Consider the following 15,086-nt stretch of genomic DNA (forward strand, 5'->3'; position numbering starts at 1 on the left):
TGAGCACAGGTCCACCCCCGATGGATCTCCGGGCACACCAGGACCTATTACGTAGGGTGGCACGTAATATGGACCTTCAGGCAGAGGAGATAGTGGAGGTGCAAGACCCCATTGTGAACATCCTCTCTGCGGATGCCTCATCCAGAGTGGCGTTGCCCCTGATCCGCACGATCCAGGCTAACGCCACTACGATATGGCAAACTCCTGCCTCTATCCCACCCACAGCCAGAGGGGTGGAAAGAAAGTACTTTGTCCCCTCAAAGGACTATGAGTACTTGTATACTCATCCCCAGCCGTGTTCACTGGTGGTGTCATCAGTGAATGCAAGGGAGCGCCACGGTCAACAGGCCGCAGCGCCCAAATCGAAGGAAGCTAAGCGCCTCGATTTGTTTGGCCGTAAGGTTTATTCAGCCGGAGGGTTACAACTCAGAGCGGCTAACCAGCAGGCGCTCCTGAGCCGCTATAACTTTAATTCCTGGAACTCTATGGGGAAGTTCAAGGAATTGGTTCCCCAAGACTCCAGGGAGGAGTTTGGGGCCTTGGTAGAGGAGGGTAAGAAGGTGGCTCGGACCTCCTTGCAGGCCTCCTTGGACATAGCAGACTCGGCTGCGAGAACCCTGGCTTCAGGTATCGCTATGCGGAGGATCTCCTGGCTTCAGGTTTCGGGTTTGCCTCCGGAACTGCAGCAAACCCTACAGGATCTGCCCTTTGAGGGACACGGATTGTTCTCGGACAAGACGGACTCTCGTCTGCAGAGCCTCAAGGACTCGAGAACAATCATGCGCTCCCTGGGGATGCATGTTGCGGGTCCCCAGCGCAGACCATTTAGGCCCCAGCCTCAACGTTTCTACCCCCCTCCACTTCGTCAGAGACAGGACTCTGCCAGAAGGCGGGGGCGAGGTGGTAGGAGAAGGTGGACTGGCCCTCAACCCGGTCAGAACCAGGGGCCACCAAGGCCACCTTCAGGCCCCAGGCAGAACTTTTGAAGGTGCGGTCGAGGACGGCGCCCCAGTCATCCCCCAGGATCCAGCCCCCTCCTTTCGGGATCGCCTTTCCCATTTCCACCGTGCTTGGTCCCTTATAACCTCGGACCGTTGGGTCCCTCGCACGGTAGAGAGAGGATACGCTATCCAGTTTTCTTCATTCCCCCCCTCCCACTCCCCCTCCCCGTCCCTCTTCAGGGACCCTTCTCACGAGCAACTTCTTATACAGGAGGTTTCCACGCTCCTATTGATGGGGGCCGTAGAGGAGGTTCCATTAGAGTTAAGGGGCAAGGGATTTTATTCCCGCTACTTCCTGATGCCCAAGTCCAAAGGGGGTCTGCGACCCATCTTGGACTTGCGCGGACTCAACAAATTCGTAGTAAAGTTGAAGTTCCGCATGGTCTCTTTGGGGGCCATTATCCCTTCCCTCGATCCTGGAGACTGGTTCGCCGCCCTCGACATGAAAGACGCATACTTTCATATTGCAATTTACCCGCCTCACAGACGCTTCCTGCGATTCGTGGTAAGCAAGGTGCACTATCAATTTGCAGTCCTTCCCTTCGGCCTATCCTCGGCCCCAAGAGTGTTCACGAAATGTATGGCTGTCGTGGCAGCATACCTTCGTCGGCAAGGGATACAGGTGTTCCCGTACCTAGATGACTGGCTGGTACGTGGTCGCACCAAAGAGCAAGTTCGAGCTCACGTCCACATAATAGTGCACACATTCAACGAGTTGGGCATCCTACTCAACAAGGACAAATCCACTTTAGAACCTACCCAGAGAATAGAATTCATCGGCGCAGTCCTAGACTCCAGACGTGCACAAGCCATCCTGCCAGACAACCGCTTTTGTACCATCACGAGCCTTATTCAAGGGCTCAGGGCCTTCCCAACTACCACGGTGAGGTCGTGCCTCACCCTGCTGGGTCACATGGCTTCCTGCACGTACGTAACCAGGCATGCCAGACTTCGGCTTCGCCCACTCCAGACCTGGGTGTCATCGATATACCGCCCACATCGGGACAGCCTGAACATGGTGGTCACGGTCCCGAACTCGGTCCTGACCTCCCTCACCTGGTGGCTAGATCACAATGTGGTTTGCGAGGGGATGCCATTTCACGCCCCACAACCCTCTCTGCACCTGGTCACAGACGCTTCATCTCTGGGTTGGGGCGCCCATCTCAACGAACACCATACCCAGGGCCTGTGGACTGCACCCCAGCTAGCCCTGCACATCAATGTTCGGGAACTGATGGCGGTGCGCCTGGCGTGCCAGGCATTTCTCAATCTCCTACGTGGCCGCTGTGTGTTAGTTCTCATCGACAACACCACGGCCATGTTTTACATCAACAAGCAAGGAGGAGCACGTTCGTCAATTCTATGCCAAGAGGCCATTCGCCTGTGGGACTTCTGCATCGCCCACTCAATCCATCTCACGGCATCGTTCCTCCCTGGAGTCCAGAACACTTTAGCGGACCGACTCAGCAGGTCCTTTCGGACGCACGAGTGGTCTATCCGTCCGGACATCATACATTCCGTCTTCCAGAAGTGGGGGTTTCCCCAGATAGACCTGTTTGCATCTCGAGACAACAGAAAGTGCCACGTGTTCTGCTCCCTGCAAGGTCGAGCTCCGGGCTCCCTCTCGGATGCGTTTCTCCTTCCCTGGAAAGACCACCTGTTTTATGCCTTCCCTCCATTTCCTCTGGTCCACAAGGTACTGCTCAAATTGCGCAGAGACCAGGCACAGGTAATTCTGGTTGCTCCAGCGTGGCCGAGACAACATTGGTACACCACACTGTTGGAACTCTCGGTTCAGACACCGATCCCGCTTCCATTATGTCCAGATCTCATCTCTCAGGACCACGGCTGGCTGCGTCACCCCGACCTGCAATCTCTTCACCTCACGGCGTGGCTGCTCCATGGTTCACCCAGGCAGAGCAACAATGCTCACTCTCGGTCCAACAGATTCTGTTGAGCAGTAGGAAGCCCTCAACACGAGCCACGTACTTGGCCAAGTGGAAGCGGGTCTCCTGTTGGTGCGAACAACGAGCCACGTCCCCGTTACAGGCACCTATTCCTCTCATATTGGAATATCTCCTCTCCCTAAAACAGCAAGGGTTGGCGATATCTTCAATTAGAGTTCACCTGGCCGCTATATCAGCCTTTCACCCAGGGGAACTCGCGTCCTCGGTATTCTCTAACCCGATGGTCGTTAGATTCCTCAAGGGCTTAGACCGGATGTACCCACAACAACGTCAGCCCGTTCCGACGTGGGACCTCAACCTGGTTCTCTCCAAGCTCACAGGTCCTCCATTCGAGCCACTGGCCACCTGTTCACTTCTGTACCTATCCTGGAAGACAGCCTTCCTTGTAGCCATCACCTCAGCAAGGCGCGTTTCTGAGCTCAGGGCGCTTACATCCGAGCCCCCTTACACAGTTTTCCATAAGGATAAAGTGCAGCTTCGTCCACATCCTGCCTTTCTCCCTAAGGTGGTTTCTCCGTTTCATATCAATCAGGATATATTTCTCCCGGTCTTTCATCCTAAACCACATGCTACTCGCCAGGATCAACGTTTGCATTCTCTGGACGTACGCAGGGCCCTGGCTTTCTATATTGACCGCACAAGGCACTTTAGAAAGACGACGCAACTCTTCGTTGCAGTGGCCGACCGAATGAAAGGCTTACCGGTCTCCTCACAACGCCTATCCTCCTGGATTACGTCTTGCATCCGGACTTGCTATGACCTGGCAGGTGTCTCAACACCGCACCTCACCGCTCACTCCACGAGGGCCCAAGCTTCCTTGACTGCTTTCCTGGCGCAAGTTCCGATCCAGGACATTTGTAGAGCAGCAGTTTGGTCATCAGTCCACACATTTACAGCTCACTATGCACTAGTGCAGCAGTCCAGGGACGATGCTGCATTCGGATCAGCGGTTTTGCACACAGCAATGTCTCACTCCGACCCCACCACCTAAGTTGGGCTTGGGAGTCACCTAATTGGAATCGATATGAGCAAGCACTCGAAGAAGAAAAGACGGTTACTCACCGTTGTAACTGTTGTTCTTCGAGATGTGTTGCTCATATCCATTCCAAACCCGCCCCCCTTCCCCACTGTCGGAGTAGCCGGCAAGAAGGAACTGAGGGGGCGCCGGGTCGGCTGGGGTATATATTCAGCGCCATGAAGGCGCCACTCTAGGGGGCTCCACAGCCGACCCGCCGGTGTTGCTAGGGTAGAAAATTCTCCGACGATCGTGCACGCGGCGCGCGCACACCTAATTGGAATGGATATGAGCAACACATCTCGAAGAACAACAGTTACAACGGTGAGTAACCGACTTATCCCATCAGCAATTATGCATTAATATAACCATCTTATTAATATTCATAAGAAAAAAACTCCTAGGTAATTACAAACTTTCTATAATAGTCTAGCATTAAAAGAAAACCAAGAGGGAGGATAATTGTTGTGGTGAAGACACTGGCTCTGAGTTCAAATCCTGGCTCTGCCACAGACGTCAGTGTGACATTGGGTGAATCACTTAGCCTCTCTATGCCTCAGTTCCCAAACTCTCTAAAAAAATTGGGAAAGTAATTTTTTTTATTTTCTCTATATCTTTGGGGCAAGGATTGTCTCTCTCTCTCTCTCTCTCTCTCTCTCTCTCTCTCTGTGTAAGTTCATACAATGACTAACACAATGGGCCATGATCTTGGTGTGGCCAGTATATGCTCACATAATACAATAATCAGCAATAATCAGCTGTGGTGTTTTTTTCTCTTTATCCCTGCAGAGTAAGGGGGTCACTTTAAAAAAGTTCATATTTACACACTGGGTCACCCATCTGTCTCTGAGACAGATTTGTAAAGGGTTGAGCTCCCTTTGAAAGTGCCCAGGCACTCTCAGAAGGGGTTTGGCACCTTGCAGAATTGAGCGCTCCACAGGAAGTAGGACTGAAAAGCAGACAGAAAAGCCTGACTCAGATACCCGCTGTTCCTGTTAACAACTGCTGAGATTCTCAGTAACTTTCTAGTTCTTTGAACTGCTCTGTCAGTGCTGAAACTGCATCATCTTCCCAAAAGAAACTGCAGAGTCCTGATCTAACTGTGGGGTCCAGCACATTTCAGAAAGAAGCAGTTGCCATGGTCTGTCGCATTTATCTGGCTACCAAGTAGATGCTGCTTGCCAAAAATCTATTTAAAATGTACTGTAATTAGGCAATTGTACAAAAGCAAATGGTGTTTTTTTTTTAAACCTGCTGGAATATAATGGTTCCTAACAGGGTAGTTACTGTTTAGTGTTACACTCTTGCTTATTTAGCTGAATTTGGACTCTGAATCTGTAAAATCTGCTTTGGCAAGTCATATTAATCCATCCGCTGCCATGAAATTATAACAACTCCACTATCTAAAAACTTTGGGATATTTTCATTGAAAATCTGGTACAAGACAAAGTAATCAGTTGACTTTCTATTTGTTCCAAATTTGAGGGACTAAGACCAACATTTTCACCAGTGGTCTCTGATTTTGGGTGCCTCTGTTTTTTAATGCCTGGCATCTACTATTGTACAAAACTATAGAAAGTGTTGACAAAAATGTGACACCCCCTCAGGTCTGAGGTTCAGGGGCACTGAATGTGCACAGCTCTTATTGGAAGCAATGGGAGATTCAGGTGCTTATCTCTAGAAAAACCAGGCCTGAGACGTCTCAAGTTGGGCAACCAAAAACTGAATAATCCAAAATCAGTGTCTTCTTTTGCAAACATGGCTTGTTGATGCTGGCTCTTGCTACCATTGAAGTTAATGACAAAATTCAGACTAATTTCAGTAGGAGCAGGACTGGATTCTAATAGCCTGGAAATTGAACGGTGAACTGAAGCCGATAAAATAAGAAATAAGCTTAACACTTGTAGGCGAAGCGGAATGTCGCTTAACTATGGGGGAGTTTGATCCAGAACCAAACATTTTGGGTCGGGTCTATTTGCAGCTGGAACTGAACCTGTAACAAACCTTCTGGGCTGGGCTTCATGGCTCTTTATTGACTCAATGGTTAGGAATCAGCACATCAACGTGAGATGGCCTCAGGAAATAGTATATAAATTAGCCAGAGGCTAAAACTCTGGTGATGTGTTTTATCGACTCCTATGTGACAGACAGAAGAGGCTGGAGTGCCCAAAGGAGAGCTTCTATATTTGCTGCTCTATTCCCATCACAAGTTCTTATAGGTGAAACTGATGCAACTTTATAGTGGGCAGTCCTGGTACCTAAACATAGCTAGGGGACAGTTCATTAGACACTACCATATTTGTTAGCTATTAAGGCTTCAGAAATTAAACCAATTGCTTTCACCTCTCATGCTATCAATTTTAATGGAAGCTATTTTACAGGAAAAACGTACCCACCCCAGCACCCCATACAGATCACGTTATTCTTGAGGTTTGGCAATGATGTTGGTATTTCCTTTCAGGATAGAAAAAAAGCAACATTTTATTTCTGATATAGTCCAGACAGCACCGGCCCAGAGATAAAAATGTATTTACTTGGAAATAACATTTTGCCTCTTTATATATAAATACCACCATTTTTTTTCTAGCTTAAACTTTACATGGTGGCTGATAGGAAAAAATGCTTCTCTTACACATATGATGATGCTTTTCTTGTTGAACCCTGTAGTTCCTGGACTGGGTAATTTGAGCATGCTTATGGGAGAAAATATTGTCATTTAAGTGCTCTAGCAAATTGGTTGGTTGGGTTTTAAGTGGTGCCGATTCATCTCTTAATAACACCAGTATTAAGCCAGTGTATACAACACTAGTGTTAGGCTCTGCAGTTCTTTAAATGCAGGCACATGGAGGTTCTGGAAACCAGCACACTCCAATCATCCACCTGGCAGCTCATAGACAGCATCTAGGACCGGGGTCCATGAAGCCCAACTGCGACACTAGCCCTGCCCCTACACCCTGATTAGGAGAGATCTAAGCTCCTGATTGGCTGCAGCACTATTTAAGACAAAGGAGGAGTTGTGTGCATAACTGGGCTCCATCCTGCCACAGATTATTTGCCTGGAGTTTACCTGTTCCTGTTTTCTGATCCAGACTTCCTGGTATCCTGTCTAGTCCTGACACTTTGTAACTGGCTCCTGGTTCCAACCCTCTGAGTCCATCAACAGATCCTGATCTCCTGTTATCCTGACTTGGCCTGATTCCTAGTAACTGAATCTTGAGTCCTGACCTCTGGTATATCTCTCAGCTCTGATCTCCTGGAGTTCCAATCCGACCTTATTCATAGTAATTAGCTCCTAACCCTGCCCTTGGATCATGCAGATGTATTTGAAACAAAGAATGTGGAAAACCTCCCCCGACATTGAGCCTACGTGTGCCCCATAGAATTACAGCCAGAGCAAGGTGCCATTGAGGTGCCATGTCTGCACCTGAACTGGCTATGCTCCAGGAATACCTTCTGGAGAATCTGGCCTGAGGGCCTAGCTGCAAATCGACGTTCCTGGCTGGTGCCCCAGTCCTCTTTTCTTAAGAGAAAAGATGGCAATCTCCAATTCTGTATCACTTACCATGCCCTAAATCAAATAACAGTAAGGAACTGGTAACTGCTGCCCCGATTCCCAAGCTACTGGATTGCGTGGGAGCTGCCTGTATATTGACTAGGTTGGACTTCTGGGGAGCCTATAACCTTGTGTGCATTAGGGAAGATGATGCATGGAAGACTGCCTTCTGAATGCGCTACGTTCATTTTGAATACCTGGTGATGCTGTTCGGCCTGACCTGTGCCCTGGCTACCTTCCAACACTTCATAAATAATGTGTTTCAGGACACATTGGACCACTACATAGCAGATGACATCTTGGTCTTTTCAGACAATCTTGAGCAGCACACTGGTCATGTTCGAGTGGTCCTTGAACGTTTATCGTAACATGGAGTCTATGCTAAACATGAGAAATACATGTTTGACTTCCACAGAATTTCTGAGCTTTATTCTGATCCTCCAGGGAATCAAGATGGAACCACATAAGATCCAGGCCATCCATGACTGGATCATCCCCCCGCATGACCTGAAACCTGCAATGTTTATTGGCTTTGCCAATTTTTATTGGAGGTTTATCCCACATTGCTCAAAGCAAACTGGACTCCTCACTGCTCTGCTCTGGAAGAATGCGCAGTTCCAGTGGTACCCCAAAATCGAGCATACATTTTATCAGCTGGAACTCACCTTTCTCACTACATCCATACTGGCCAACCAGATGCCATACTAGCTCATGTGCTAGTAAGCCAATTGGGGCCATATACTCCCAGTGACATGGACCCAAACAAATACTACACTGTGCACATATTATTCATGGAAGTTTGCCCATGCTGAACTGAAGTATGAGATCCTGGGTAAGGAGCTCTTAGCCATGAAGGTGGCCTTTGAGGAATGGCATGGTTATTTGGAAGGGGCTCACTATCTGGTTTAAGTATGCACTGATTAAAAAACCCTGGAATATCTACGCAGGGAGAAGGCATTAAACCAATGGCAGCTCCGAGGGGCTCTATTCTTCACTATCACATATCATGCTGGCACCAAAAATGGCAAGGCATTTTGTCCTGAAACTTTGATACTGAACCCTGTGATCTAGCCAGGAACTGGCCCATATTCTCAAGCTCTGCAACTTCCTGAATGCTGCTTTTAATTAGGACCCAGTCACACTGTTCTATTGGCCCACTTCATTCATTGCAATGGCCTTTGCTTTGCTGAACAGACAGCCCAGCTGGGGATTAGCCATGTGGATTAGTCTTCAAGGCCTAACAGATTGTGTCACCTCTGATTGAGGATCACAATTGGCCCAATTCTGGTGCAGGGAACTATGTCTTCAGAGGGTCCAGACAGACAGTGATGACTCCTGTCTGCTGATATTGGGGGGCACAATATAAAGGGGGAACAAGTGACTATGTGTTGCCACTGGGAGGAACTTCCAGACCCACCATCATGGGCCAGGGCAGCCAATTTCATTGGTACCGGGGTGGGGGGTGGGCTGGGGCCACAGGAGTAGGAAGCATGTGCCTCTGGACCAGGCTAGGGAGATGCACAGCACTACAGCGTTTCCCAAGAGCTCCCAAACCCTTGTGGACACCTCAGCAGGGGAGCCATGGGATGCAGGCAATGCCTCTACCTCTGGTCAAGCAGAGGCCAGGAAACCTGCTTCCAGAACCTTCCCCAGTGATCTCCCACCCAGCCCAGGGCCACCAAGCTCTCCCATCTGGGTCGTGCTGCCTCTGTGCAGTGCAGTAGCTGCCTGAGATAGAGCCCAGCGGGGAAGCAGTAGCAGCCCATCCCCTCCATTCCCCGCCCAGAAATGTGCCAGAGAGGAGGAGGAGCTCTGGCTTGCTTGGTCCCTGTCCCTGGCAGCTGGGCCTGGGTAGGGAGTGGAGGGGGTGGGCTGCCGCCACCTCCCCAGACAGGTTCTAGCAGGCAGCAGCCACACTCTACAGTGCAGTGACCCTAAGCAGCCATCCTCACCCAGCATGAGAAGCAGCTCCATCCCGCCCCTTCCACTCCCTGCCTGAGCCCAGCTTACAGCGACAGGGGCCAAACATGCTGCGGGGGGGCACAGTAGGAGAAGGACAGAGCCTCTCTCACTATCCCACTGACAGGCCGAGCAGAGAAAGCCCTGCAAGGGCAGCTCAGTGTTAGCAGAAATCTTGGGAAACCCCTTGACCCCAAATGCCTCCCCTACATGTTGCCTCTGCAGACAGATATCTCCTCCGCTTATCACCCCCATTTCGACTGCCAGATGGAAGAGTCAGTCATATTTTACAGCAGTACCTATGATGTTATATTCACCACCACCAAAATGATTGGTCCTTGTTATTACCTTGGGTAGAGTTTGTGTACAATAACACAGATCATGCATCCTTGGGTAAAAGCCCCTGCTTTGCCAAGTATGGGTACCACTCCTGAGTCCACCAACAGCTACCTATGACCTCTTCTAACCAAATCACCTCAGACTTAGCACAAAGGATTAATCAAATCCAGGAAGAAGTAAAGCAGTATTCCTGCTAATTTTTTCCATCCATGGGCAGAATGAATTTTGTTATGTGCACCATATTGAGGTAATGTGCCGATGTGAACCACCAGTAGAAACCAAAAACCTAGATATAATATATATTTTTAAAAAGTTACCATAGGGATAATTACTCCAGCCAGGACAGTTGGGCATTTTAGAACTCACTACTCAAAGAATTAAATGTAAGCATAAGAGAGAAATAAAAATTATGAAATGCATAGACCAGTCAAAAAACTAAAATACATTTTGAAATAAGTAACAAGAAGTAACAACAACAACAACAGCACAAATGTGTGTTGGGAGGTGAGTGTGAAAGACAGTGTGTGTGTGTGTGAGAGAGAGAGAGAGAGAGAGACAGAGACGCATGTTGCCCCTTTAAGTACGCTGACCCCACTTTAAGTATGTTGTGCTTTTAAGTAGATCAGCAAGTTCAGACACAGCAGCAGCTGCCAGCAAGCTCCCTCCTTCCTGAGCCCTGTCGTGTCCCCCCTGTGCTCTGTGGAGATGGGGTACAGGGGAGGGGAGGGACAACCTGACATCAGCACCCCCTCGCCCTCCTCCCCCCATCTTGCACAGCAGGCAGGAGGCTCCTGGGAGCAGCTCCAAAGCAGAGAGCAGGAGCAGCACACGGCAGTGGGGGCAGGGACACTTGAACTGTGTCTCTCAACCCTCCACCTGAACAGACCTTTGCAAACATTGGACTTCCAGTTCCTTGGCCCTTATTGAATCCATTGCCAAGTTAGCCCAGTGATGATTGAACTACACCTACCCCAATCTCTCAAGAGATCCCTCCTGAAACCCTTAACTGAGCATTTGTTTCCACACAGGACCCAACTGCTTCCCCTATCAGTGCACATACAAGGCCATGAGGATTGTGCATGAGATCTTGGTTTCTAAACACTGGCGGGGTAAACTTTTATACATGATTGACTGGGAAGGCTATGGCCCTGAGGACCGTACGTGGGAGCCAGAAGAAAACTTTCATGCTCCTGCCCTAATATAAGCCTTCCCTGAGAACCACCCTGAGAAACCTGCACACTAAGCTCCTCCCCACTCTCTGGGTTTCAGAACCTGGGCTTCCACTTGAGCCCAAATGTCTGCACTGCTATTTTTAGTTCCGCAAGTCTAAGTTAATTGACTTCGGCTTTGAGACTCAGTGCTGTGTGTTTTTCTTTGCAGTGTAGACATACCCAGAAGTGCTGAAATAGGCAGCCAAGCCCAGTGCCAAGGACGATCATAGACTCATAGCATCATAGGACTGGAAGGGACCTCAAGAGGTCATCTAGTCCAGTCCCCTGCACTCATGGCAGGACTAAATGTTATCTAGACCATCCAAACATCCTGCTTACTGAATCTATAAGGAACAGTCAGAGAAGTCAACTACTCTGTATATCACAGCATTAGCCAGTTAGTGTTTTCTCCAAGCATGACCTCATTTTTGGAATTCCTACTCTGGCAGCAATGCCTCTAGACATCAGCACCTCATAAGCAGTGGTATTCACTGGAGAGAGGGTTGCCACCCTAACAAAAGGTGCAGAAGCATCCTCTGGGAACAGGGGCTTAACTCCAGTTCACCTTCCCTCACCCTTTGCACAGCTACCCAGGGGAAGGTCATAAAACCAACTGAACCTCAAGCTAGAGATTTTTTCCTTTCTCTATTTAAATTTCCTCTTATAAACAATACCTTCTCACCTGCATGGATAAAACTTGAGGAAGAACTCTCATTAAGAGTTGTCTTCTGTTTCTTTGGGTTTTAATTTTGCCCATGATCCATGGAATATCTGAGTTGTCATGGTTCCACCTCCTGTCAAGCAAGCTTAGCAGTAAAGTTAAAAACACCTGGTCTCCTGATTTTATATCCCAGTGCAGCAACATGGTGTGACTTTGCTTATTCTTGTCATAGCATTAGGGTAATACATGATGATAGGTCAGAACATGCTGATGTGGTTTTGTCATGGATTGATGCAACCACCTGATGTGAACAGTCTAAAAGTGATTATTTTGTGCTCTGTGACAAATGGCATTACAATCTTATCCTGAGGCTGGGAAAGCAGGTAAAATGCATGACTTGCCTACAGGTCTCCGAACACCTGCTGGTTGAAAGATGCTGAACAGATTCAACCCATATAAATACATTTTCCTTGGCAATCATCATCTTTAGTGAGCCACTGATAGTTTCATTGTGCTAAAGAGTGTGCTCTAGAAACCACGCTATATTTTAACTCTGAAGTAAAGGCATATTTTAGTAGTTTTTAGCCTCTGACATCTGATTCTTCAGGGGGCCCAGAGTTAGAAAGTCAAACAAACCAGAGCATAATCCTTTCTTCGAAGACTTTGGGTTGTGGTAAATGGAAAAAGTGTGGTCTGCAATATATATGTATTCACTTGGCCAAGTTCTACATTTTGTCAGAGTCAGCAATGTCGGGGGGAACTTGTGATCTCTTTAAATTGTGCACTGTATTTTCAGCAATTACTTGTAGCAGTGTCCTGGGTATTATTTAGTGCCAAAGCCCCAAACAGATTCAATGAATGGGGATAGTGAACCTTTATATTTGTAGGAATGAATTAACATAAGTATTAGGAATCAGGGCTTGCGACAGAGCCAGTTTCTAGGGAAGCTAATGAGTGCAGCTGGCCTGCAGTAGGCTGCCTGATTGGCTACACTGCCTGATTGCTTGGAAGAGTCAGCAGACCAGCTCTGAAACCCATCAGCAGGGGTTTGGCAGCTGCTCCAAGCATTTGCCCACTGCTGTGATAGCTTCTGTGCTTGCTTGTTACCCACCGTTTCCCAACCTTTCTCCTCTCTTGCCTCACTCCAGGTGAGTCAGCTCTGACTTTCAGCTCTGATTCCTGACCTCTGACTTTGGTTCTGACCTGTGGCTCTGGCATCTGACCTTTGACTCCAGTTCTGACTGTCGACTCCAATTCCTGGCTATCAATTCCTTCGCCAACTACTGCTAGTCCTGACTCCTGCTCCAACAACAAGGCATGTTGTCCAGTCTCTGACAATATGATTTTCGTCAATGACCAAAAAATGTCTAGTTTTGTCACACTTGATTTGCCACGTTGGAATAAAAGCCTGACTAAACTAATTACTAATTGCTCTCTTAGGGGCAGGGGAGCAATGAGAAATATGTTTGGCTTTGTAATTTTTCAGAAAAAAATGGTGTCAGTAAAGCACTAAACAAATGTAGCACATCTGTATATACTGACCAAATGTTACAAGTATCTGTAGCTTGTTTGCAGAATATCCAGGTCTTACATTACCAAGTCCTGTTTCTGCTCCCATGAATGGGGAAAAACTGGTTTTGTATGTCTCTCCATTTTAGCTTCTGCTTGGTTAGTTGTATCACAAGATATGAAATAAGCAAGGTAGAATCCAACAATGCAATGTGTAGAAATTATCACATTGCACAGAATAGAAGAAAACTATACAGCATGTTTTTGACACCTGAAAAGTGGGGAGAAAATCACAGTAACCATTCTACAGTAAACACCCTAACCTAGTTCTGATCTTTTCTATGTACAGTGGTGGATGTTATTGCAACTAACAAATGTATGCTAAAATATAGATGCCTTTCCCTTCTTTTGGGAAATAATACCCTATTCACTTCCTAATTCAACTCAACTACAAGATACTAATAAAACAAGTCCCCAGTGCTAAGTGTGTAGTATTCCTGAACGGTTTTGGATTTGTTCTTAGATCTTATGTGAGTGGGGTAACCCAAAGAGACTATTAGCTTTATAACTAAGAGCTAAAATGTGGGTAAATGAAGCATTACCTTACGGCTTAAGGAAAGGTTACCTTACCCACATAATTACGAGAATTGTTGACCCTAATATGAATACTGCTGTAAAGATGTGCTGATTAGAAGTGGTTATCAGCAGAGACTCTGTAATGTTTACTGTAAGAGCACGCTGAACCTTTAATAAGCAGAGATGCTGTGGTTTAAAAAAACACTTAATTTTAAAAGGGTCACACTTGTTTTGAAAATATTGCTGTTTACTTCTCCAGTGGGAGCAGCAGAATTGTCTCTAGTTCACAACTTAACATTTCCGCTATTCAAAAGCCAATATCTCTGATTACGAGGTCTGACTAATAAATTCATATTGATTTTAATCTATACCTTGGTATTTTCACCAACACTTATTTATTCAGAAAATTCAGTCCGCAAAGGCCTTTGACTTTTGAAGATACAACAGAAGGGAGTGCATAACAATTTGAAAATCATATCGCCTTTGCAGTGTCAGGCAGAATAAATAGAGACACACACTTCCTGGATACAGTCTATATGCATCTTTAAAGATGAATGTATGCAACGTGTGTGTTAAGAGCTTTTTAAAGTCTTTGTTTATAAACACCACTTCTTAGAGTCATAGGCATAGAGTTCAAGGTCAGAAGGAACCATCAGATCGTGTAGTCTGACTTCATGTCACTCACAGGGCAACACCCAAACCCCACACGCTAAACCCGAGAGCCAAAATTGGTCCAAATTATTACCTCCTTTAGGAGACTAGACTACTATGTGCCACAGACAGATAATAGGAAGAATCAAGGTGCACCAATGCCCAAGGCCCCCATAATGACAGAAAATTATGTGAGATATATATAGATGATCCCAGCGAGTGACCTTCACTACAAGCTGTAGAGGAAGGCTAAACCCTTTGGCCATTGCCAATCTGAAATGGGGCAAAATTCCTTCCCAGCCCTATGGGGATCACTTAGACCCTGAGCATGTGAGTAGGAACCAGCCAGCCAAGCACTTGACAGAGACAAAGCTGGGTGCCACCTTAGAGCCTTGGTGAACCCCTCTCCAGCTCTGGCCACCCCTGATTCTTCAAAGGAAGGAGACAAAAACAAATAAACAAAATATCAGAATAAATGGGGAGTGGAGGGGAATCCCTTCCTGATTCCTGCAGGTGACTAGCTTTAGCCTTGAAGCATCAGACTTTAGAAACATGATATAAACTGGAAGGGATCCCCAGGGCTCCTAAGCCCTGCCCCCCACATCATCACAAGCAACCCCATCCTACAATCCTATTCACAAATT

The 15,086-nt window shown here is 47.4% G+C and overlaps 1 protein-coding gene across 2 annotated transcripts in view; it reads left to right on the top strand.

The window, feature by feature from the left end:
- Nucleotides 1-14,159, top strand: part of CPQ (carboxypeptidase Q) — a 334,290-nt gene extending 320,131 nt beyond the window's left edge. For both annotated transcript variants that reach the window (XM_065582156.1, XM_008168346.4), the window contains exon 9: nt 12,855-14,159. In XM_065582156.1, coding sequence (XP_065438228.1) covers nt 12,855-12,858 — 4 coding nt within the window. In that variant the 3' untranslated portion in view covers nt 12,859-14,159. The remainder of the gene's footprint in view (nt 1-12,854) is intronic.
- Nucleotides 14,160-15,086: the final 927 nt, after the last annotated feature.

Source organism: Chrysemys picta, chromosome 2 (assembly GCF_011386835.1).
Source record: "Chrysemys picta bellii isolate R12L10 chromosome 2, ASM1138683v2, whole genome shotgun sequence".
In the NCBI taxonomy this organism is placed as follows: Eukaryota; Metazoa; Chordata; order Testudines; family Emydidae; genus Chrysemys; species Chrysemys picta.